This window comes from Microtus oregoni, unplaced genomic scaffold, assembly GCF_018167655.1.
Source record: "Microtus oregoni isolate MIOR12 unplaced genomic scaffold, Mior012 000050F_ref0000143, whole genome shotgun sequence".
NCBI lineage: Eukaryota > Metazoa > Chordata > Mammalia > Rodentia > Cricetidae > Microtus > Microtus oregoni.
This window is the reverse complement of record NW_024543256.1, coordinates 1637819-1663032: the sequence shown is the minus strand read 5'-3', so window position 1 is coordinate 1663032 and position 25214 is coordinate 1637819. Positions and strand designations below refer to the sequence as shown.

Below are 25214 nucleotides of genomic sequence, written 5' to 3'. Positions count from 1 at the left end.
GGGAAGCACTTATGACAATGACCAGTATATGGTACTACGATCACAATAAACATTAGTTGTTTTCTTTTGTTTGTTTTTAGAGTATGTACATAGCACACAACCTGGCTTAATCAGCCCTAGATTCATTCTTTAAAGCCCCAGAATCAGAGAAGGTGCAGGTAGTACTATTGTTGAATTTGGATCACTTGCATTCATTAGAATGTTTAAACAGTTCTATCCAGGTAGCTCATCACTAAAGACAATAATCTTTGGAATAGGGGAAGAAAAATCACAGTACTCTGCAAGCAATCAAGTGGGACAGGAAAATGGAAGAGGAGTTCCTCTCTGAACTATATATATGACAAATGTGGGCCATAGGTATTTGTTCTTGAACCCCTGAGGCCAGCAGACCAACCTTTGTTGGCTTGAGTGTTCAGGGGTGGATAGAGGCAACAGCTTCATTGTGATGCTAACACTGGGTCATTTAAAGCTTTTCTCGTGGGCGGGCTCCTTCCTTCCTTTACTATGACTATGAAGATAGCACTCTAGACACTTGGTGAGAGCTGCAGGTCGTCCTGCTTGGGGTCTCCAGAGGCAGAGCCTCTTGTGGCACAGCAATTGCTCGAAGGGGCTTCATAAACTTTGCTGCTTGTTTTTTGCCCTGGCCGTCTAGGCTCTAGAACAGCGCCTGGCTGCTGTCCCTTCCTCAAGTCCGGGGGGCCGGAGGTGGGGGCATCGCGCGGCCGCTTGGGGCGGTGCTATGCAGGCGGACCCGCCCCGGGGCATCCCTAGCTAGACTTCCTCCTGCCACAGGCGGCCAGCCCAGCTGGAGGAAGCCGCCATAGCGGCATTAGTGGCCAAGATGAGCATGGGCGACGCCGTGTGCACGGGTTGGCTCGTCAAGTCGCCCCCCGAGAGGAAGCTGCAGCGCTATGTGAGTAGGGGCGCTGACTCACCCCTGGCTTTCGTGTCCTCGGTTCTATGCCCGTGGTGTGGCCTTGCGTGGTCCTGGGGAGTCCCTGGTTTTAGGCGCGCGATACGTAACTGTTCTCAGCGCCCTAACTACAGGCGAGGCCGGTGGACAACGGAAAGTGAAATCTTACGTCGAGCTGTGTTGCTGCAGCACCCTGCAGCAGGCTGGCCTGGTACCTCTTGCCCGCTGTGTTCAATCACTCTATGCTGCCACAGTCAGCTGTGGAGGGAGGTGGGTTGGGGCTAAAAGTCCCATCGCCAGTTTGTATTCTGGAGCAGCCGCAGAGACATCTCTAAAGGGTGCCCTGTGTCTGACTGGAGTTCCATTTCACAGTGAGGAGAACAGAGAGAGGGACAGGGAAGTGGACAGTAAGAGGATACCTGTGTGGGATACTTTAGTGAAGCTGCTGCATTCCTCTTGGACTGTAATGAGTACTATCATTGTAGCTATCATAGGACACTCCTGTTGGGAGCCTACCATACAGTGTAACTCTTTTCTCATCATGTCCCTTCTCAGCATATTCTTTATGATGACACTATGCTTTTTTAGTACAGCAGGAACCATTGACATTTGCTATTATGAAATAAGGGACACTTGGAAAAGCACATCTTTCTACAAATTATATGACCATCTTTAAGCTGCCTACAACTCAAAAATTCATTATATCTAGAGTTCTCGGGATAAGATCTTTAAAATATTCTGCTTAAAGATCTAATTGCTACTGATTTGTCTTTAGCCATTAGCAAAGCAAGAACCACTTTAGTCCCCAGGGAGCTGCATATAAACAGATATTAATTAGCCTTTCTTGCCCCTTATTGGGGGGGGGCTGGAAGTACATTGATGGATCCCTGTCCTTCATAATTCCTAATTTCTCTGCGAAACCAAAGTGTGGTGGTGGTAACTACCCTGCCATGGTTTGCACTCTGTGGAGGCATCCCACTCCAAATGCGATTCTACCTGGTACTTGTGTTTATAGCTTTCCAACTGGTGTCCTTATTTTGTCCATATTCACCAATACTTCTGTTTCCATATTGAAGAGCACATATCATGTAGAAATTCATGATTATAAGAAGAGTGCAATAATACATGGATACTTCTAGAATTTGTAACAAGAGCACTTCCTGAATTTCAAGCTGCCCAGTGGTTCCCCTCCCCTCCATTTCTGGTTTAGACGGTATCTTACTCTTAGGAGACTTTGGAAAGGTTTTTGTTGTGCTGCTGAATCAAAGAATGTTGTTCTGTTTAGTATGTAGCCATCACAGATGCAGAAATATGAGCATTTCTTTGAATAATAACAGTATGCCCCCCCCCTTGGAGACAGGGCCTCTCTACATAGTTCTGTCTGTCCTGGAATTCACTGTGTAGACCAGCTTGACCTCGAACTCAGAGATCTGCCTGCCTCTGCTGGGATTACAGTTGTGTGTCACCATGCCTTGCCCTGCATCATTTTTTTTTGACTCCACAAATTCCTAAACCCAAAGTACCCCATCTGTCATCCTTTGCACCATCAAGCTGCTTCCCTAAGTTTTCAGCTATTTTGAAGATGCATTGATATAGAGGAGGCAGGAGGCAAAAACATGTTCCTCTGCACTACATGTGCAGGTGAGGCTTGCAGTGCTGCTCCCTGAGTGGCTTTCCTTGCTGCCCTTAATGAAAGTCATTTAAACGATATTTTCAGAGTGGAACAAACTTTTCAGTAGTTGATTCAGAAAGATGATGAGTCTGGAGAAGGTTTATGGGTGACTCACCAACCCCCCTCCAATTTGGTTTGTATTTTGTCTTCAACAGGCTAGTTTAGGAAAGTTTGTTAGTGTTTCATAATTTTGGAAGACTTGGGTAGATTTTTTGTCATATGTATTTTTTTTGTTTGTTTGTTTGTTAAAATGGCCCTGTGCTAAGAGTGGATAATGAATTGATTAGAGATGTGTGGAGTATGTGATGATAGACAAGATTGAAAGCAGAAGAGAACCTAGGCATAAACCTTGATCTTTTAGTCCCTGGTTGAGAACCTTTTGTTTTGTTTTGTTTTATAGAGACTGCTCTTTACTTTATTTTTTTAAATATTTAATTGTGTTCCGTGCTCCCCTATCCAACCTTCCTTTATCCCAATCCTCCTGTTTCCCCAAGTCCCCCCTCCTTCCCTTCTACCTTTTCTCTTCCCATCTCCCCATCCCTCTGATTACTAAGAGATGCAGGAATTCATTTTGCCACTAGAGGTCAACGATGAGACACTTCGACAAGGTCAGGCAGTGCTGTTTAATTCAACTCTTGTGAGTAGTTTCTACTCCCTAACTGGCTGCTAACTCTAAAGTAGGCTCAGTGTTTGATGCTCAGAAGAAACAGAAAAGAATTGATTTAGGTTCTTACACAGTCCATAGTTATAATATATTTAGCATACTAATGTAATGAAGCTAGTTAGCACAACTGGGACAATAACCCAGTTCTTTGTGTTGGCAGGCCATCAATGTTTGTATTAACAAATGGAAGCTCAGTCTGTTTTCAGGCAAATCTTTCAGTACATTGTATTTCATTTACTTGATTACATAAGCCAAGGCTGTCAAAAAGTTAGTTTTTATCATTGCCCCTTTTTTGAAGAAAGTTGATTTCTTTCTTGTGTTTCATAAATAATCTAGACATTTATTCTTATCATCAGAATTCAAACATTGTAGGAATGAATAGAAGTTTTCCCACATCCTACCCTTCTCAGGGTTGTTCCTAAGGACAAAAACTGTTAGCTCTGTGGTATTATTCTAGAAATTTTCTTAGAAAATCTGTAATTTTCTTTTCACGTAAATGAGATTGTCCAATAATTTTCTCTTCCTTTTTACAACCAGTCTATATATTATTCCAAGTTAGTGCATATAGATTTACTTCATTTTTAAATCATTGTATAATATTCCTTATAATAGGTGTATAATTACTTATGTTTTCTATTGATGAACTTTTAGCTTACTTCTGTTCCATTGGTTTAAGTAATGTTTAAATTACTTAGAGGGTTGAGAAGATAGCTTAGTCACACCTGAGTTAGGTTCCCACCACCCACGTAAAAGCTGGGCACAGTGATGTATACCTATCATTCCATCAGTAAGAATGTGGAAACACAAGGAACATGGGGCTTGCTGGCTATTCAATCTAGGAATTGGTGAGTTTCAGGCTCAGTGAGAGGCACTGTCAGCAAAGGTAAAGTAGAGAAGTGATTGAAGAATGACACCCAATGTCAACCTCTGGACTCACACACGTGTACACATGTCAGACTAAGCTAATTTTTAAACTAAGCCAATATAACACTAAGTGACAGGTGCTTCTTTTGCCTCTGGATACAATTTTTTTGTTGGACATGCAAATGCAAATATTTTCTACCACTCTATAGTTTGTTTTTTTCATTCCCTTTACAGCATTTTTGTGGAACCAAGATTTTATTTTATTTTTTATTTGAGACAAGATCTCATACTATAGTCCAGGCTGGCTTGGAATTCACTATATAGCCTACATTGGCCTCAAACTCATAGCAATTCTCCTGCTTTTGGAATGTTAGAATTAAAAACACGAACTACCATGCCCAACTAAGACTTCAAAAATTTGAAAATCAAAATATCAGATTTTGAATGTCTGTTTTATGGTCAATTATTTTTTCATTTCTATGCCAATATCATACTTTTTGATGAGCATAGCTTCATAAAAATTTAGTTTTAGCCTCTATCTTTGTTTTACTTTTTCTGAATTGGTTTGATTATTCTAAGTAGTTTGCTTTTCTATAATAATTTATAAATTACTGTGTCAATTGATTTTATTGAAATTAGTCACTTATTAGTACTTGTGGCCTTGCTTGTACTTAGAAATTGCAGTATGATCAGTGTTTTATAAAAATGATGAGAAAAGATATCCTTTGCCATGTCAGTATTTGGGATAACAGCATTTAATTTTTTAATTTCAAATATTTCAATTATAGGTCTTCTTTTAGTTTATTTTTATTTATTTATTTATTTATTTATTTGAGACAAGGTTTCTCTGTTTTTAACTTTGGCTGTCCTAGAATTTGTTCTGTAGACCAGACTGATCTTGAACTCACAGAAATCTGCCTGCCTCTGCCTTCTGAGTGCTGGAACTAAAGGCATGCACCGCCACCACCCAGCTAAAGTTTATTTTTGTTTTATGTGTATGGCTGTTTTGCTGGCATGCATATCTATATACCACGTAATGCCTATAAAGGCCAGAAGGAGTCAGATCCCCTGGGTCTTGAATTATTACAGTTGTGAGTCGCCTTGTGGGGTCTGGGAATCAAACCTGGGCCCTCTGCACGATCAACAACTGCTCTTAAACACTGAGCAGCTCTCTCTGGTCTCAACTATAGGTATTTTGTAGACACTTTAAACAAATTGAATTTGCTGAGCATTTCTGTCTGTCTGTCTGTCTATGGTTTTTTTGTTTTTGTCTTTTTTTTTTTTGAGTCAGGGTTTCTCTATGTGGTCCTGGCTGTTCTGGAACTAGCTCTGTAGACCAGCCTGACCTCAAACTCAGAGATCCACCGGCGTCTTCCTCCTAAGTGCTAGGATTAAAGGCACCACCACTGCCCAGTTTACTGAGATTTTTTTTAAATGAGAATTGATACTTTTTAATCTATAAAGTAACAATTTGCTTTTTTTCTTTAGTCTGTTACTACGGTGACTTCTTGGCTAGTCTTATTTGATTTTTGCTGTTTTTGAGAAGGATTTTGCTGTGATTCCTTTTTATGTTTGTGATGCTAGAGATGGAACCCAGGGCTTTGCACATGTTACTGGTAAGCACTCTATTACCAAGATCCCTAGACTCCTATGATTTTTAATGCTGAGCCAGCCATGAGCTCCCTGGATAAACTTCATGTGGTTGTCATGTATTATTGGATTTGCTTTGCTAGTAGTTTGCTGCAGGCATTTGTACTTCTGTTTATGGTAGATACAGACATAGTTTTCCTTTTTTTTGTGTGTACGTGACTATCTTTGTTTGGTTCTGATATTAGTACAATGCTGGGCATGTAAAATAAAAAAAAGGAAGTGTTCTCTCTTGCATTTTCTGAAAGATTTTGCATACAATTAGTATTCCTTTTTTCTTAAGTATGTCTGGTTGAATTCATTATTGAAACAATTTGAAATTGACCATCTCTTTCTGGGAAGGGTATCATTAACTTAGAATTCCATTTCTTTAAAGAGCTATTTAGAAGATCCATAGCTTCTTGAATGATCTGCAGTAGTTTAGTCTGCCAAGGCTTTTCTTAGTTTCTACTGAATTGTCAGATATATCAAAATTAAGTTAGTTGATGTATTCCTTCTTGTTCTTTTCCCATTATAGGATCTGTAACAGTGCTTCCTTTTTCATTTATTATTCTGTAACTTAGGCCATCTGTTTTCCTGTTTTTATGACCACTCTGGCTAGAGTTTTGTTAAATTTTCTGATATTTTCAAGGAATTAGCCTTCATTTTCATTGATATCTACTATTTTCTTTCTTTTTAATTCCATTGGTTTATTCTTTCATCTTTGTTATTTCTTTTTGATTGTTTTGGGCTTAATTTTATTGTTACTCTGGCTAGTTTCATTACATTAAAATATTAATTTTATTTGTTGAGCTTTGAGATTTGGCTAGCAGTCCCTAATTCAGGGGAACAGTCTGTGGGAGTCTCAGGCTTATGGCCCAGACTCTGATTGTCTTTGCAAAGGAACTCTTCCCTTACCACACTGTCCCTAGGCTAAAGGAGAGAGTAGTTTAAGATGCTCTTGAAATGCATTTTTCCTGCCTCATCCTGCTGAGTAGCTAGAATTGTAGGCCTGCATCCCCAAGCTCACTCAACTCTCTTCCTTCCTTCTTCCTTCCTTCCTTCCTTCCTTCCTTCCTTCCTTCCTTCCTTCCCTCTCCCTCCCCCCCTCTCCCTCCCTCCCTCCCTCCTTCCCTCCTTCTCTCTCTTTTTTCTTCCTTCCTTCTTTCTTTTTTCCCCCGCCTAGATAGAGTTTTTCTGTGTAGCCCTGGCTGTCCTGGAATTCACTCTGTTCGAGGCTGACCTCGAACTCAGAGAGCCAACTGCCACTGTCTTCTAAATACTGGAATCAAAGGTGTGCACCATCACCCCCTGGCTAGTTTGCCCATTTTTCTTTGTAGTTTTTTGGGGAAAAAAATCATGATATTATTTTTAGCACAAGATAGGTAACCCAAGCTGGGTGGTGATGGTGCACGTCTTTAATCCCAGTACTGGGGAGGCAGAAGCAGGCAGATCTCTGTGAGTTCAAGGCCAGCCTGGTCTATAAGAGTTAGTTCCAGGACAGGCTCCAAAGCTACAGAGAAACCCTGTCTCGAAAAACCAAGAGAGAGAGAGAGAGAGAGAGAGAGAGAGAGAATACCCAGGGCCTTACTCACGGTGCCCAAATCTTCTTCCAATGAGCTATACCTCTTAAATATCTTTTTATGTTTTTCCTCAAAGTCAGTTTCTTTTGGTACTCATAGGAGTGTTTCATTGTCTGTTGGGTTTACTCTATCGTTGCTGGCCTGATAAGTACTTGACAGGAATTGTGGAGGAAAAGCCTGACAGAGTTTAACTTAAGAGAGCCCAAGGGCCCAACCCTTTTCCAATATACTCCACTTTCTTAAACTGCGGGTTATCACACAATAGAGGGTTAAATGTGGATGTTGAGCAAAATTTGGCAACAGTAAAACCTTGATAAATGTGTACCTATCAAAAATTAATTAAAAACCAAATGAATAATAAATCCAAGGTGTTTATGGCAATGCTTGCATGCTGTATCCTATAACTTCACTGAAGTCTTGGCTTTGAACATACATGCATATTTTTCATATGCAAGCCACCATACCAACAAACACTTTCTAAAATATCTTGACACAGGTTATTAGAGTATATAAAATTTTTCAGCTTTTATAGAAAAATAATAGAAAACAAAGACTTTCAGTATTTTCCTGCTGACATTCCTCATTGTCTATCTTTGCAATGTATTATGTTAGAATCTTTGGTTTTTAAAATTACTGTGTGCTGGCTTGCATTTCATAAAAAAATCATTAAATAGACTTTGATTTAGGATTAGTATAAAATTTCCAACAATTTCTGGAATGGCCCTAAATTTTTGTCATTTTTACTACATATTTATGCAAAGAACATTGATGATTATAAAATCAAAGTATCAATCACCTCTGAAAAATATTCTATATCTTGAAGAATCAAATATTCAGGTAAGTTTAATTTTTGTATTTATTTGGTATGTGTGTGCACAAGTACATGTGCATATGTGCACACATGAACCATAGTACACATTATGAAGGTCAAAGGATAACTTAAAGCGTCTGTGCTCTCTTTCTACCATTAGGGTTTCAGGGATCCAACTCAGGTCTTCAGACTAGGTGATAAGTCTCTTTACCTATAGAGCAGGCCAAAGATTTAATTTTTTATTTAAAAATAAATAAGCACATACATTATAGTAGTATGAAAATTTGCTTTCATCAAAGTAAATGATAATATTATATGTATACCAAACACTTTAAAAGTATTTTTTCTTTATCATTTATTATTAAAGGATGCTTAATTTGTATACCTATTTTATATACTTATGTGCTGAATGTTGAATAAAAATTTCTTGGATGAAGGGGGATCACAAGTAGAAAAAAGTTTAAGAAGCTTTGCACTGTACTACATTCTGCTTCCAACTCACTGTTTCAGCTGAATTTTTCTTACTGACACAGTAATCACTGACCAGGCAAGCAAGTGCTGCATTTTGTCCCTCCCTGCAGGCTTCTGTATCTCCCCGTATTCCAGATTCAACCTGAGATCTTTTAGAATTGTTTGGTTAATTGGTTCATTTGTTATTATGAATTAGCATCTTGTTTTTTGCTTCAAAACCTATATTGTCTGATGCTAATATATTCCAGTTTTCTTTCATAGTTTTATGTATTTATCATTTTACATTAATTTTTAGCATTTTCTTTAACATTTTTATTGTAGGTGTCTATAGTTAATCATGCTTCTCTGTTCAATTTGACAGTCTTTTTGTTTATAGTATTTACACTTAATGTGACTAAATTTTAGTCTGTCTTGCTACTTGTTTCATTTATTCTTTGTCTTTATAGAACACTCCCTTTTAGATTAGTATTTTTTCTTTTTTTGAGACAAGGTCTTACTGCGTATCACTGACTGGCCTGGAACTCATTATATACAGCAGGCTGATCTTACACTCGATTCACTACCTTTGCCTCCTGAGTATTGGGATTAAAGTCATATGCCACCACGGTAAAGGATGCTTCATCTTACCACAAGGACACTTGCTCAAACATGTTCATTACAGCTCTATTCATAATAGCAAGAAATTGGAAACAACCTAGATGTTCCACAACATAAGAATGGATAAAGAAAATATGGTATATTTACATAAGGGAGTATTACTCAGTTTTTTTCTTTGAGACAGGATTTCTCTGTGTATCTTTGGAGCCTGTCCTGGAACTCGCTCTGTAGACCAGGCTGGCCTCAAACTCATAGAGGTCCATCTGCCTCTGCTCCCCAAGTGCTGGAATTAAAGTTGTGTGCTGCCACTGCCCAGCTCTTTATCCTGTTATTAAAACATCATGAAATTAAAAGGTAAATGGATAGAAATGGAAAAAACTAGCTTGAGTGAAATATCTCAGACCCAGACAGAGAAATATGGTATGTATTCACTTATATGTGGATATTAGCTATTAAGTCACTGATAATGTTAGGTATAGAGCAAGGGACTGGGCGGGGGCGCATAGATCTCATTCAGAAAGAGAGAATAGATAGTTATGGATGGATGGGTGGGAGTCTTTGAATGGAAGGATCAAGAGGGGAGATTAAGATGAGAGGGGAAATATAGGGAGAGACAGATAAAATTAAGGTCCATTTGAGGGGTAGTATTGAAATATAATGCAGTAGATTCTTCCTAAAATATATACATATATGAAGATAATCCAAATGAAATCATCAAATAATGGGAAAGAAAGGTCTCTTGTTGCCAAATGAAGCTTCTAGAACCAAGATTGGGTTACATCTAATTGAGTTGTTAGCCAAAGTGGCACCATGGGAATCCCCAATCAATCTTAGCTGTTGTCCAGACTATAGGTTGCTTTCCACAAATCTACAGCAAGGCCCCATTGCCAAAGATAACACTTATACAGCTCATTGAACATGGAGAAGTTGAACTGATGCCTACATAGAGCCTTCACTCCTATGTGCTATTGTCTTTGGTACAGTAAAGTATTCTGCATGCTCCTTAAGTGAGAAATGTAAACACCAATCCAATTACAAACCTTTTGAGCTACAATGGTGCCTGCAAGATATGCTAGTACAATGGGGGCACAAAACTCATAGGAGTAACCTATCAATATCTGATTTTGACTTATGGCCCACTCCACAAGATGGGACCCATACCCAACCAAGAACCTGAGACTAGATAGTTCAGGGACCTAGGGTAAAACTAAATACTACTGTTCTACTAGAAGAACATAGCAATAAAATTGCTCCTAATGGCATTCTGCTACAATCACAGATCCATGCTTTGCTTAGCCATCATCAGAGAAACTCCCTCCTGCAACAGATAGGAACAAGTACAGAAACTCACAGTCAGACATTATGCAGAGGACATAATGTCTGGAACATTCAGCCCTAAATGGGATGTCTCCATCAAATTCCTCCCCTTAGGGCTTTGGATATCCTGTGCAAGAAGAGGCAGAAAGAGTGTAAGAATCAGAGAGGAGATACCAAGAAAACAAAGATCCCTTAAATCAACATCAAAGCTCATATGAATTCACAGAGGCTGAAGCAGCATGCATAGGGCCTGCACAGGTCTGTACCAGGTCCTCTGTGTATATATTATAGCTTCCAGTTTAGTGTTTTTATGGGATTCCTGAGTGGATGAACAAGAAGGTCTCTGCTTTTGTGCCTTCTCTTGAGCTCTTTTTCTTGTATTTGTTTTGTTCAATTCCAATGTGTTTTTGTTTTATCATTATATTTTTATCATATTATATTTTGTTATCCATTTGAAGCCTTTTTGCTTTCTAATGAGAGACAGGAAGTGGATCTAGATGGAGAGAAGGTTAGGAGGAACTGTGAGAAGCTGAAGGAGAGGAAACTATAATCAGGATATATTATGTGAGAAAAAAAATTTACTTTCAATAAAAGGAAAGAAAGCATCCAATTACAAAATAAGAAAATGCCTAAATAATATTGGATAAAGGTAATCAGAAGATTAAACATAAAAACACAAATAGACTGGACCTGCAGCTCAGTTGGTAGAATGCTAGCCTAGCTTGCCTTTTTTAGAAAATGATTTTTAAAGCAGGGTGTCTTAGTTAGGGTTCTTATTGATGTAACAAAACACCACAACCAGAAAGCAAGTAGGAGAGGAAAGGGTTTATTTGGTGTACACTTCCACATTGTTGTTCATCACCAAAGGAAGTCAGGATAGGAATTCAAACAAGGAAGGATCCTGGAGGCAGGAGCTGATACAGAGGCCACGGAAGGGTCCTGCTTTCTGGCTTGCTTCCCCTGACTTGCTCAATCTGCTTTCTTATAGAACTCTGGACTACCACCCAAGGATAGCACCACCCACCATGGGCTGAGCGCTCCTCCATTGATAACTAATTGAGAAAATGCCTTACAGCTGGATCTCAAGGAAGCATTTCCTTAACTGAAGCTTCTTCTCTGATGATTCTAGCTTATGTCAACTTTACACACAAAATCAGCCAGTACACATGGGTTCTCTGCATAGCCCTGTCTGTCCCCGAACTTGCTCTGTATTGAACTCAGAGGACTGTCTGCCTTTTCATCCCTAATATTGGGAGTAAAGTTGTGCTCCACCAACTCCCAGCCTAGCCTACTTTGCTCTAAGCCCTGGATTTGACTCTAAACACCACATACCTAAACTAGGCACAATGAGACACTCCTGCTATCTCAACATTTGGGAAGTGAAAACAGGAGGAGCAGGATTTCAGGACCAGCACCAACTACACAGTGAGTTCAAGGCCAATGTAAAATACATGAGACTTGGTCTAAATAAAAAATAGACGTAAGTGCTTTTAAAAAAATGAAACAAAAACTATACTGGAAATAGTAAAACAGGAAAGAAAAAAGAGAAAAAATTAGAGGTTCTTTCCAGGTCCTCTAGCACTAGAAACTGCCAAATAATAGGGGGAAGGAATATGTCTTAAGTGGGGTCTATTGTGGCTCCTCTTTTTTTCTACCACACCCATTGATTGCATATATAAGCAGAGGACTGTGCCTGGTTAGGGTCAGTTGTCAGTTTCAGAATGGTATTCACTTTAGAAGCTTCCCTTTGCATACCAGGAACATTACCGGTACTGAAAAGCTTTATTTTCTTTGAGCTGTGAAGGTGCTCACTTACTCTAGAGGTAGTATTTTACTCAGGGTCTCCAAATGTCTACTTTAGGGTATTCTTCCATTGCATCAGAGCTGAGTAAGCATAAAGTGATGAATTCTAAAAAAATAGATATGGAAAATCAAAGAAACTGAGCATTGTTTTTAGACTATTTTTAGACCCAGTAGTAACTCCCGTATCCCAACCCCACCCCACTTCCATGAGAGGGAAGAAGCTGAGGAAATGAAATGATCTGATGTACTTGATCTCACAGCTCTCAGTCCTGCCAGGCATTAAACCACATATGACAGGGAGGCAGCTGTGAGTTGAACAAGGTTCTGAGCTCTGTCTACGATAATAAAAGTCAGCAGAGCCCACTTCTCATCACAGCTGGTAGGACCACTGAATAAATGCAAGCCCGAGATAGTTAGAGGAACATATTTCTAGAAAAAGGGTGCAAAGTTCTTGAGGCAGGAAAAATGTATTTGTGGTGTTTGAGGAAGAGGTTTTTGAGTTCGATTTTGTAGTCATTAAACACTTGATGATTCTTGATTATCTGTTTTTGTCTCTATCAAGGGGTTCTCCATGAGAGTAGATTTTCCTCCTATAGAGTAGCAATTTAAAAAAAATAAAAATGAAAAGTAAAACCATAAGAAATTCACTTAAATTTGGATCTCAGATCATAAAATCAAAACCTTTTTTTAGTATTAGTTAACTATAAACGTGTTAATCCTTTCGAATAAGAGATGCATTTAAAAATATTTGGAGTGATTTTGTTGTTAAAACTGATATTGAGAATGCTCCTGGCATCTAGTGGGTAGAAATCAGGAATACTGCCAAATAACCTTCAACACATATGATAGCCCTCATCACAAATGTGGCACATGTACACATTGTGGATTTATTTCACCATAAAGAAAATTGAAATTATGAAATCTTCAGGAAAATGAATGGGCCTGGAAATTGCTATGTTAACTAAGATAATCCAAACTCATAAAGACAAATACTGTATGTTCTCTTTCATATATAGATGCTAACTTTTAATTTTTGTATATATGTACTTATGTGGTTATGAGTGTGGATAGAGGTGAGGAAACTAGAAAGGGGATCATGAGAGGAAGCAAAAGAGGTTTTACGGAAGGGAGTGTGGAGTGTATACATATGACATGAAAGTGTTGGAAGGGCAGGGGTGTGGGATAGTGTGGGAAAAATATCAGCAAAGTAAAAATGAAAATGCCATGTTTAAACCTATTACTTTGTCTGCTAATTAAAAAAAAAAAAACAAGCAAAAATAGAATTCAGGCCAAAATGCCAATAGTGCCAAATGTGAGCAATTCTGTTCTATGTGAAACAGTGAATTTCCTCAGCTTAAGTGAGCATCTTAGTGATTGGTATCCACTTTAATTACAGGAGCATATTTCTGGTTATGGTGAAGAGGAAGGACAAGGTCCTGGGTTGGATGAACTAGTAGCTTATTCTTTGGGTCATGGGTTAAAGAGCAATTGGAGGCCTCTACTTAGAATTACCTGGTAGGGGATTTATCCTTCACAAATCCTATCCACCAATCTTTGGAAGACAATATTAAAGATGTGTACTTTTCTAAGAATGTATGTTTTCTTTTTTATTTTTATTTTTTTTATTGAGAAAAGGAAAAAAATAGTTTCCCCTTCCTCCCAGCCTCCCATTTCCCTCCCCCTCCTCCCACCCTTCTCCCCCTCCCCTCACTCCTCTCCCCCTCCCTCTCCAGTCCAAAGAGCAGTCAGGGTTCCCTGCCCTGTGGAAAGTCCAAGGTCCTCCCCCCTCTGTCCATGTCTAGGAAGGTGAACATCCAAACTGGCTAGGCTCCCACACAGCCAGAACATGAAGTAGGATCAAACCCCCGTGCCATTGTCCCTGGCTTCTCATCAGCCCTCATTGTTCGCCATGTTCAGAGAGTCCGGTTTTATCCCATGCTTTTTCAGTCATAGTCCAGCTGGCCTTGGTGAGCTCCCAATAGATCAGCCCCACTGTCTCAGTGGGTGGGTGCACCCCTCGTGGTCCTGACTTCCTTGCTCATCTTCTCCCTCCTTCCGCTCCTCATTGGGACCTTGGATCAACCTACCTCAGGATCCAGCAATTTCACTCTTGGGAATATACCCAAGAGATGCCCGATCATATGACAAAAGCATTTGTTCAACTATGTTCATAGCAGTATTATTTGTAATAGCAGAACCTGGAAACAACCTAGATATCCTTCAATGGAAGAATGGATGAAGAAAGTGTGGAATATATACACATTAGAGTACTACGCTGTGATAAAGAATGTATGTTTTCAAAATTGAGGTTTCACATTGCAAGACTTTGAAAAAAAAAGCAGGTATGATGATTCACACCTCTAATTCCAGTACATAGGAAGCTGAGACAGGAGGATTCTGTGACTGTGAAAACACCACAGGCTGTATGAGTTCCAAGACAGTGTGGGTTATGGAATGAGACCTGTCTCAGCAAGCAAGTAAGCAACTAAACAAGAGAGTTAAATGTTCATCTTGCCTGAGAAATAAATAAAGAAATGTGGAAATGAAGAAAGAGGGAGGGAGGGAAGGAAGGAGAGAAGGAAGGAAAGGGAGAGAAAAGAAAGAAAGAGAGAAAGAAAGAAAGAAAGAAAGAAAAGAAAAAGTTAAATAAAGTAAAAGACTTTGTTTTAAAAATTGGTTGAGCAAAACTGCTGTATGCTGGCATAATTGTGGGGAAGGTGAACATAAAATGTATAAGTATAACCATATAGGTCCTACAGTGTTTGACATAACTAATGGAACAAATCACATAGAGTTGAAAATGTTCTTACCTTCTAGAATTTTCGTTCAGTGTAATACTAAAAATCCACCAGGCTTGAGGTATGCTTGGTCTACAAAGTGAGTTCTAGGCCAGCCAAGGCTACACAGTGAGACTATTTCAAAAAACAGACTAGAAAATATTTATCAGGGTGTTCAGGAGTGCTGAGCAACCTCCAAGAGGGCCAAACAAACTCCAGGAGCAGACAAGCAAGGCCCAATTGACCTCCAGGAGCAGGCAGGAAGGCCCAAGTGACCTCAGGGAGTGCCTAGCAGCCAGAACTGTGGCCTCACTCCACCTTTGAGGAGCAACCATCTGAGCCTGGCACCTGGAGGAATGATCACCAGAGACACACCCCCAGCTCTGCCAATTGGAGGAAAAGATGGGTAGACAGCAAGTTAAAACACACTCAACAACATAAAGAGCAACATGGGACCACCAAAAAACTAGTGACTCTAAAATAGCAAGACTCTAAATGGTGTCAAATAGTGACCCTAAAATGGACTCAGCTCACCTATAAAAGACACAGGCTAACAGTTTGGATATGAAAACAGAATTCATCCTTCTGCTCCATACAAGAAACATACCTCAACCTTAAAGTAAAGGGTTGGAAATTTTTTTCCAATCATGTGGACCTAAGAAACAAGCTGGTGTAGCTATCCTAATAGCTAACAAAATAGACTTCAAACTAAAAGCAGTCAAAAGTGACAAAGAAGGACATTTCATATTTGTCTCAGGAAAAATCCATCAAGAGGAAATCTCAATTCTGAACAACTCTGCCTCAAATACAAGGGTACCCTCATATCTAAAAGAAACATTACTAAAGCTAAAATCACACATAAAACCCCACACACTAATAGTAGGAGACTTTAACAGTACACTCTCACTAATGGACAGGGCAGACAGACAGAAACTTAACAGAAAAATAAGGGAACTAACAGATGTTATGCTTCATATGTACTTATCAGACATCTATAGATCATTCCAACCAAACATAAGATATATACCTTCTTCTCGGCACTACATGGAACCTTCTCAAACATTGACTATATACTCATCTTGCAACCTTAGCAAATACAAAAAAAAATGGAATAACCCCATGTACCTTACCGAATCACCATGGCTTAAAGTTAGAAATCAACAGCAACACTAATTACAGAAAGCCCACAAACACATAGAAATTGAGCAATGCTCACCTTATTTACTAATGTGTCAAGGAAGAAGTAAAGAAATTAAAAACTTCTTAAAATTCAACAAAAATGACCACACAATATACCCAAACTTATGGGGCACAATGAAAGCAGCATTAAGAGGAAAGTTCATAGCACCAAATACATACATAAAGTAGCTGAAGAAAACCCCACACTAGCTAGTTAACAGAACACCTGGAGGCTCTAAACAAAAAGAAGCAAACTCACTCAGGAGGACTAGATGACAGGAAATAATCAAATTGAGAGCTGAAATCAATAAAAATAGAAAAAAAAGAAAACAATACAAAGAATCAATGGGACAAAGAATTGGTTCTTTGAGAAAAATCAATAAAATAGACAAACCTTTATCCAAACTAATCAAAAGACAGAGAGAATTGTAGCCACAGGCTGTTCACTTGTTCCTGACTGTCCAGATATGAAATAATCACACAGAAACTATATTATTTACAATACTGTTTGACCAATAGCTTAAGCATATTTCCAGATAGCTGTTATATCCTGAGATAATCCATCTCTGTAGAAAGAGCTGTGGACTGCATTCCTGCCAGCCAGCTCCCTGCCGCCTGGCTAGCTTATGCCCCAAAATAACAACACACAAACTGTATTCATATAAACACTGCTTGGCCCATTTCTATTAATGTGTGTAGCACCACGAGGTGATGACTTACCAGGAAGATTCTAGCCTACATCCATCTTGGGTCAGAGCTTCATCGTATCTGCCCTGGAGAGCAGAAGCATGGCGTCTGCCTCACTTCCTCTTCCTCCCAGGATTCTGTTCTGTTTACTCCACCCACCTATGTTCTAACCTATCAGGCCAAGCAGTTTCTTTATTAATTAACCAATGACCTTCCTCCATCATATCTCCATTAATCTGTGCATCACCACAAGGTCATGGCCTACCAGCAAAGTTTTGGTGGATTTCAGCAGAGGCATCTGTCTTCTGCTGGTGACTTCATGGCCTCTCCCTGATTCTGCTTACTTTCTCCAAGCATTCAGTTTAGTTTTCTGTTAAGTCATTGGTCAAAAACAGCTTCTTTATTAACCAATGGCAATAAAACATATTCATAGCATAAAGAGGGGAATCCCACATCAGAGAATATTAAAATGAACAAAATCAGAAATGAAAAGGGGGCATAACAGCAGACACAGAGGAAATCTGGAGAACCACCAGGTCATACTTCAAAAACCTGTACTTCACAAAATTGGAAAACTTAAAGGAAATGGAAAATGTTCTGGATAAATATCACTTACCAAAATTAAATCATGAACAGATAGGCAAATTAATTAAACCTATAACTGCTAAGGAAATAAAATCTGTCATCAAACATCTCCCAACCATAAAAGCCTAGGATGAGATGGTTTTAGCACAGAATTCTACAGGATTTTCAAAGAAGAACTGATACCAATACTTTTCAAATTGGTCCACACAAATAGGTACAGAGGAGACAATGCCAAACTCTTTTTACAAGGCTACAGTTACCCTGATAACCAAACCAATCTTTATAGACATTACAGAATTACAAACCAATCTTACTCATGAACATTGATGCAAGAATACTCAATAAAATACTGGCAAGCAGAATTCAAGAACACATTGAAAAAATCATCCACCATGACCAAGTAGGCGTCATCCTAGAGATAAAGGGGTGGCTCAACATATGAAAATTTGTCAATGTAATCCACCATATAAACAACCTGAAAGACAAACAAACAACCCAACACAATCATCTGATTAGATGCTGAAAACGCTTTTGAGAAAATACAACATCTCTTTATGATAAAAGTCTTGGAGAGAGCAGGGATAAAAGGAACATACCTAAACATAATAAAGACAACATATAACAAGCCAAAAGCCAACATCAAACTAAATGGAGAAAAACACTCTCCATATCTATTTAATATAGTACTTGAAGTTCTAGCTAGAGAAATAAGACAACAAAAGGAGATCAAGGGGATACAAATCAGAAGACAAGCTCTCACTATTTGCTGATAATATCATAGTACACATAAGCGACCCCAAAAAATCAACAAGGGAAGTTCTACAACTCATAAACACTTTCAGTGATGTAGCAGGATACAAGATTAACTCAAAAAAATCAGTAGCCCTCCTTTATACAGATGATAAATGGGCTGAGAAATAAACCAGAGAAACATCACCCTTCACAATAGCCACAAATCACATAAAATATCTTGAAGTAACACTAACCAAAGAAGTGAAAGACCTGTTTGAGAAGAAATTAAAACTTTGAAGGAAGAAATTGAAGAAGATACAGAAAATGGAAAGATCTGCCATGCTCTTGGGTAGGTAGAATAGTAAAAATAGCAATTTTACCAAAAGCAATTTGCAGATTCAATGCAATTCCCATCAAAATTCCAACAAAATTCTTCACAGACCTTTAAAGAACAATACTCAACTTCATATGGAAAAGCAAAAAATCAAGGATTGCCAAAACAATCCTGTACAATAAGGAAACTTCTAGAGACATCACCATCCCTGATTTCAAACTCTACTATACGGCTACAGTAATGAAAACATCCTGGTATTGGCATAAAAACAGACAGATTGACCAATGGAATCAAATTGAAGACATGGATGTCAATCCACACACCTACAAACACCTGATTTTTTGACAAAGAAGCTAAAAATATAAAATGGAAAAAAGAAAACATATTCAACAAATTGTGCTGGCATAACTGGATACGAACATATAGGAGAATACAAATAGATCCATATTTATTGCCATGCATAAAACTCAAGTCCAAATGGATCAAAGACCTCAACATAAAACTAACCACACTGAACCTCACAGAAGTGAAAGTATGAAGTACACTTGAGTGCATTGGCACAGGAGACCACTTCCTAAATATAACCCTAGTATTACAGACAGTGAGAGCAACAATTAATAAATGAGACCTCCTGAAACTGAGACACTTCTGTAAAGCAAAGGACATAGTTAACAAAACAAAGATCTTCACCAACTCCACATCTAACAGAGGACTGATCTCCAAAATATACAAAGAAATCAAGAATCTTGATATCAAAAGAACAAATAATCCAATAAAAAATGGGGTACAGACCTAAACAGAGAACTTTCAACAGATGGAGCTCAAATGGAAGAAAGTCTCTTAAGGAAATGTTTAACATCCTTAACCATCAGAAAAATGCAAATCAAAACACCTCTGAGATTCCATCTTACACCTATTAGAATGTCCAAGATCAAAAACAATGATGACAACTTATGCTGGAGAGGATGTGGGGTAAGGGGAACACTCCTCCATTGCTGGTGGGAGTGCAAACTTGTACAGCCACTTAGAAATCAGTATAGCAAATTCTCAGAAAATTAGGGAACATTCTACCTCAAGATCCAGCAATACCACTTTTGGGTATATACCCAAAGGATGGCTCAATCATACCACAAGGACAGATGCTCATCTATGTTCATAGCAGCATAATTCATAATAGTCAGAACCTGAAAACAGTCTAGATGTCCCTCAACCAAAGAATGGATAAAGGAAGTGTGGTACATTTACACAATGGAGTAGTACTGGGTGATAAAAAATAATAACATCTTGAAATTTGCAGGGAAATGGATAGATCTAGAAAAAAAACATATTGAGTGAGATAACCCAGACCCAGAAAGATTAAATATAATATGTACTCACTCAAAAGTGACTCTTAGACATAAAGCATAGAAAAATCAACCTACAGTCCACAACCCCAGAGAACCTAGACAGCAAACAGGACCCTAATAGAGACATACATTGATCTACATAGGAAGGAGAAATAGAAAAGATCTCCTGAGTAAATTTGGAGGGTGATGGTAATGTTAGACTGTAAAAGAGGAGAGGGAAAGAAGGGAGGGTAGCAGAGAAAAATGTATGGCATAATAAAAACAATAGAAAAGATTTAAAAATTATACCACTGTTATGCTTGAGTTTCAAACACCTAATCTACATTTCTTACATACTAATAAAGTTTTTACATATGAATATATTTAAAGGTATAACTCAATACTATGTAACTAAAATGGCCATGGGGGGTGGTACTGGATATGTTTCAGTGGTTAAGAGTGCTTCTTGCATAGTCATGAGGCTTGAAGTTCAGAATCCAGCATTCACATAACAAGCTGAGTAACCTCTAGATGCCCAGAACTCTAGCTCTGAGGGAGATGACACCCTTTTCTAGCCTTTGTACACAAATAGGCACATACAACTGCACACATACTTATGCAAGCACACAAATGACTAACAAACTCCATAAGGCGACTCTTCGATGCCCATCTTCCTCTTGAAGTAATTGATGCTGCCAGGAGCAGACATGTCTCACTGTTGAGAAAAGTCTAAGTACTTAAAACATTTTAAATGTCATATTCTGTAGGTCTTTGACATGTTGAATATTATCTTTCTATCTAACTGACTCTGTTGTTGATATTTTTGTTTTGTTTTCCAAGACAGGATTTCTCTGCATAGCTTTGGAGCCTGTCTTGGAACTTGTTCTGTAGACCAGGCTAGCCTTGAATTCACAGAGATCCTGAAATATATCTCTGTACATCTAGGAAAACTTAACTAACATGACTACAGTTTGACTATTATAGATGACTATCTATTAATCTGTACATTACATTTTTAAATGGGTTGCACAATCACAATACTTTAAACAAGAGCAGAAATATATATATATATGTATATATATATATACAGTATAACAAAATCAACCTTAAAAATGTGTCAATAGACCAAGATCCATACCAGTGCAAAGTATTCATCTCTATATATTATTTTCCTTATTTTTTAAATTAACTGTGACCATTAATCCCTTATGATCAACCCCCTTTAAATAAAAATAAACATCTATAAAATTCCCATTTTGGGAATTTGGGCATAGTTTTCTCCAAACTGTTCCTGCTAGTTGTTGGTTGAAATATTTTAGGGTTCACAGAAACCTTTTGGGGGTCTTGTTCCATCAGACCACATTAGCCTGGAAGGAATCTACAGGTTCTCATCTTCTGTGGAAATAAAAGCAGAACCTCTTTTCCAAAGTAACATATCCTTAGACCCAAATTTTGAAGTCAAGATACCTTTATGTTGGTTTAACTTTGCAGCCTCCAGAATCAAATGCCTCTCTATAGTCAACAATTCAAAGAAAACAGAATAATATGCATAATCCAGACTCTCTGTATATTTTTCATTTTCTGTAGCTTCTTTTTCTTTCTTTTTTTACTCCTTTAATCTATAACTGTCTGTACTCTTTTATATTACTTTTATTGTCTCTTTAAAGAGTTTGCTTTTTTTATAACTGTCTATACTCTTTTTCCTCTCTCTCAAAAGCCTACATACATTTTTAAACACATTATGTCTTGTTTAGAGGTCTTTTTTTTGTCTGAATCTGTCTTATTGTGTATTTAAAATCCTTTTCTGACAAGGAGCGTTTTAAAATGGTAAGAAGTGTGGTTGTGGCAGCCCTGGATGCTGGCTCCACCTCTCTTTGCCTTTCACTATGGCAGAGGTACATTTACTGTCAGCTCTGGAACTACTGGGAGGAGCCCTGCTTATCACCTCAACTCTGGGAAGCACTGTGTAGCACATAAACCCTTTTGTCTGAGTAAAAGCTAAATCTGCCATGCAGCATGCTGCACGGCCTGGAAATATCTCTGTGTATGGTAGTGCAAATCCTTCATGCTTTTCTGCCTGTGCTTGCCTAGCAGACCTGATCCAGCTGCTTGCCCAGGCAGAGGTGCTGAGCAGCAGGCATGCTCTCAGCTACTTTCCTCCTAACCCTGAGCAGGCATACAAGCACCCAGAGTCAATATGTGGCTGGCCACGTTTGGGTGCCAATTTTTAGGAGGAGACTGCTCTTTCATTTCCCAGTGGCTCAGACCTGAACAATGATACAGAAACTATATTAATTACAATACTGTTTGGCCAACAGCTTAGGCATATTCCTGGCTTATATCTTAAATTAACCCATTTCTTTTCATCTGTATCGCCATGAGGTTGTGGCCTACCAGGTAAGGTTCCAGTGTGTCCTTCTTGTTCAGCAGCTATATGGCATCTCCTTGACTCAGCCTATTCTATATATCTCCGTTTGATACTTTGTTAAGCCATTGGCCTAAACAGCTTTATATATTAGCTAATAAAAGCAACACTTATACACAAGGACTTCCCACATCTGATGCACATACTTAAACAGACAGATAGGTAAATATGTAAAATTTTCAAGCATTTTTTTCATTTGGTCTGGATAATGAGCACTGTGTATATGTGGGGGATAGAATCTCAGTAAATCTGACGGTATGCAGGTGGTCAGCAAACCCACTTATTGTATCTTTGCCTCCTAAAGCACTGTGGTTGCAGGTGGATGCAGTGGCTATATCTTGCTTTTCTGTGGATTCTGGTGATACAAAATCAGGCCTTTATGCTTATACCTAAAGTATTCTTATCAACTGAGCCATCTTTCCAACCCCTCATAAGAATATTTAAAATGCTGACCAGAAAGAATCTTTTGCCAAATATTCAAATATAGAGACTAATCCAAATGTAGAGACTACAATTCTGTCAAGCTTGTGTGTAGTAAAACTGCTTTTCAATACCCCTATAGAAATTTCATTAGAATCATTCACTAAGCCAGCATGTTAACTGATTATGTACAATGAGCTAGGTTCCATCTGAAGTTCCACTTTCAAGGCAATAGCATCAATCATCCAAGTTTTATTGAACCAAAAGTTATTTAAATAACCATTTGAGACTCTGAAGTATTGCTACATTTTAGGATGATTCTTCTTCAAGTAGAAAAGAAGTTGTTTGCTTTTAACAACTCTGTACTACATTTGAATTGTACTACATCTTTACATTTTACTTCACCTTCAGTTCATGGTAGAGCCTGAATCCTGGAGATCTCCCAAGGTCTGCAACATGTTAGGTAGCAACATACTTGCCAAATTTTTATGAAAATTAACTGGTATGATGTAAGTGGAGTTTCTCTATGTCTCTGCAGCTGCTCCCAAATAATCATTTAGAGACTTATTAATTATAAATGCTCAGCTGATAGCTCAGGTTGGCTAACTCTTCTATTTTAAATTAACCAAGATTTCTTATCTAACCTCTGCCATGTGGCTGTACCTTCTTTCAACATAATACATTCATCTTGCTTCCCTTTGTGACTTTCTTGAGACTCCTGAGACTCTGCTCTTCTTCCCAGTGTCCTCTGTGTCTTGCTGTCCTGCCTATACTTCCTGCTTAGCCACAGGCCAGTCAGCTCTTTTATTAAACCAATCAGAAGGTGCCTTGGCAAAGATGCATATTTATACTGTACAAATATTTTCCCATAACAGCATAATACTTAACCAGCCATTGACAATCAGGTTGGTTTGTGGTGTACCACCATCAAAATGCCACTCAACATGAACACTTTTCTCCATAAAAGTAGTGTCTCAAGTCGATTCATATACTCTTACTATTGTGGTAACTCCGTTCTCCTTAAATGTTTAAGGTTGCAGTGGACTGTGTATAATAAAGAATCCTATGACCTTTTATGTGATTCCCACTGGAACAAAATGTTTATTCAAGTCATATAATTTAGTTTAAAAACATACAATAGGGTTATTAAATATAATAAAAAATACAAAATTTATGCAAAGAAACTGAAGTCTACTACAGTATATTCCACTTGAAATCCTCAGTGCCGTGAGTGTTAAGTTGGGAGGAGAGGGGAAGGAAGTGAAATATGTCACCTAAGAAGCAGCAGTGATTCTTCATTCCAGTAATACTGAGGAACTACAAAGATGTGCACTGAGACCGGGCAGTGGTGGCGCACGCCTTTAATCCCAGCACTTGGGAGGCAGAGGCAGGCAGATCTCTGTGAGTTCGAGGCCAGCCTGGTCTACAAGAGCTAGTTCCAGGACAGGCTCCATAGCTACAGAAAAACCCTGTCTCGAAAAAAAAAAAAAAAGATGTGCACTGAGGTTTACCCCATCAAGGTTGAAGGTCTTGTTAAATGCTGTGCAGAGTCGAATTCAACATACCTGTGTATGTTTAACTGTGCTTATGGGGGGATTTGTAGAAGAACAGTAATAAATAATCTATAGTTCAGTAATCTATAGAGTGGTCATGCTTTGCCTAGCTGCAATCTCTACAGCAACTCAGAAATTACACAGACTCTTTTATGTAAATGGGTTCTTTCTTGAAGGAATAAGGTTATAATTAAGTTTCTTACTGGCAACTTTGCTCTCAGCTCTCCAAATGATTTCTGAACATTTCTCAATATGTTTGTTTATTTACCAATTCCTTTGTCCTATTCCTCCATGTTTTAATCTCTATTTTGGAGAAAAAGAGAAGAGTTGTATAGATTTTCTTCACTTGACTTTTTTCATTTTCACTTTAATATTTTTTCAAGACAGGGTTTCTCTTTGTATCTTTGTCCTGGAACTAGCTCTTGTAGACCAGGCTGTACTCGAACTCACAGAGATTTGCCTACCTCTGCCTCCCAATTGTGGGATTAAAGGCGTGAGCCACCACACCAGGCTTCACTTTAAAATTTTATTGCATTTATTTATTAATTTTGAGAGGCCACACAATAGAGCTTATGTAGAGACAAGATGATTCTAGAAAATAAATTCATTATCAAGTTTGGTGGCAAAGTGCTGAGCCATCCCATTGTTTTTTTGACTTTTGATATCCCACATTTTGACTTTTCTCAAGTTTTTTGAGTATGTATGCATACCCCCAAAATTGTATTTTAATAAAAGTTGCCAATATTTTCTTTTGTAGCAACTAGACTTTTATATATGTATAGTGTCGGTGTGTGTGTTTGTGTCTATATATTCATGACCAGAGGCCTGAGGTCAACATTGGACATCTTCCTTAATTACCTCTCACCTTATTTTTTT

General features: G+C 38.4%; 1 protein-coding gene across 3 annotated transcripts in view; it reads left to right on the top strand.

The window, feature by feature from the left end:
• The first annotated feature begins 841 nt into the window (after window positions 1-841).
• Gab3 (GRB2 associated binding protein 3) overlaps window positions 842-25214 on the top strand; it is a 92182-nt gene continuing 67809 nt past the window's right edge. For all 3 annotated transcript variants that reach the window (XM_041637087.1, XM_041637088.1, XM_041637086.1), the window contains exon 1: window positions 842-913. In XM_041637087.1, the coding sequence (XP_041493021.1) occupies window positions 842-913 (72 nt within the window). The remainder of the gene's footprint in view (window positions 914-25214) is intronic.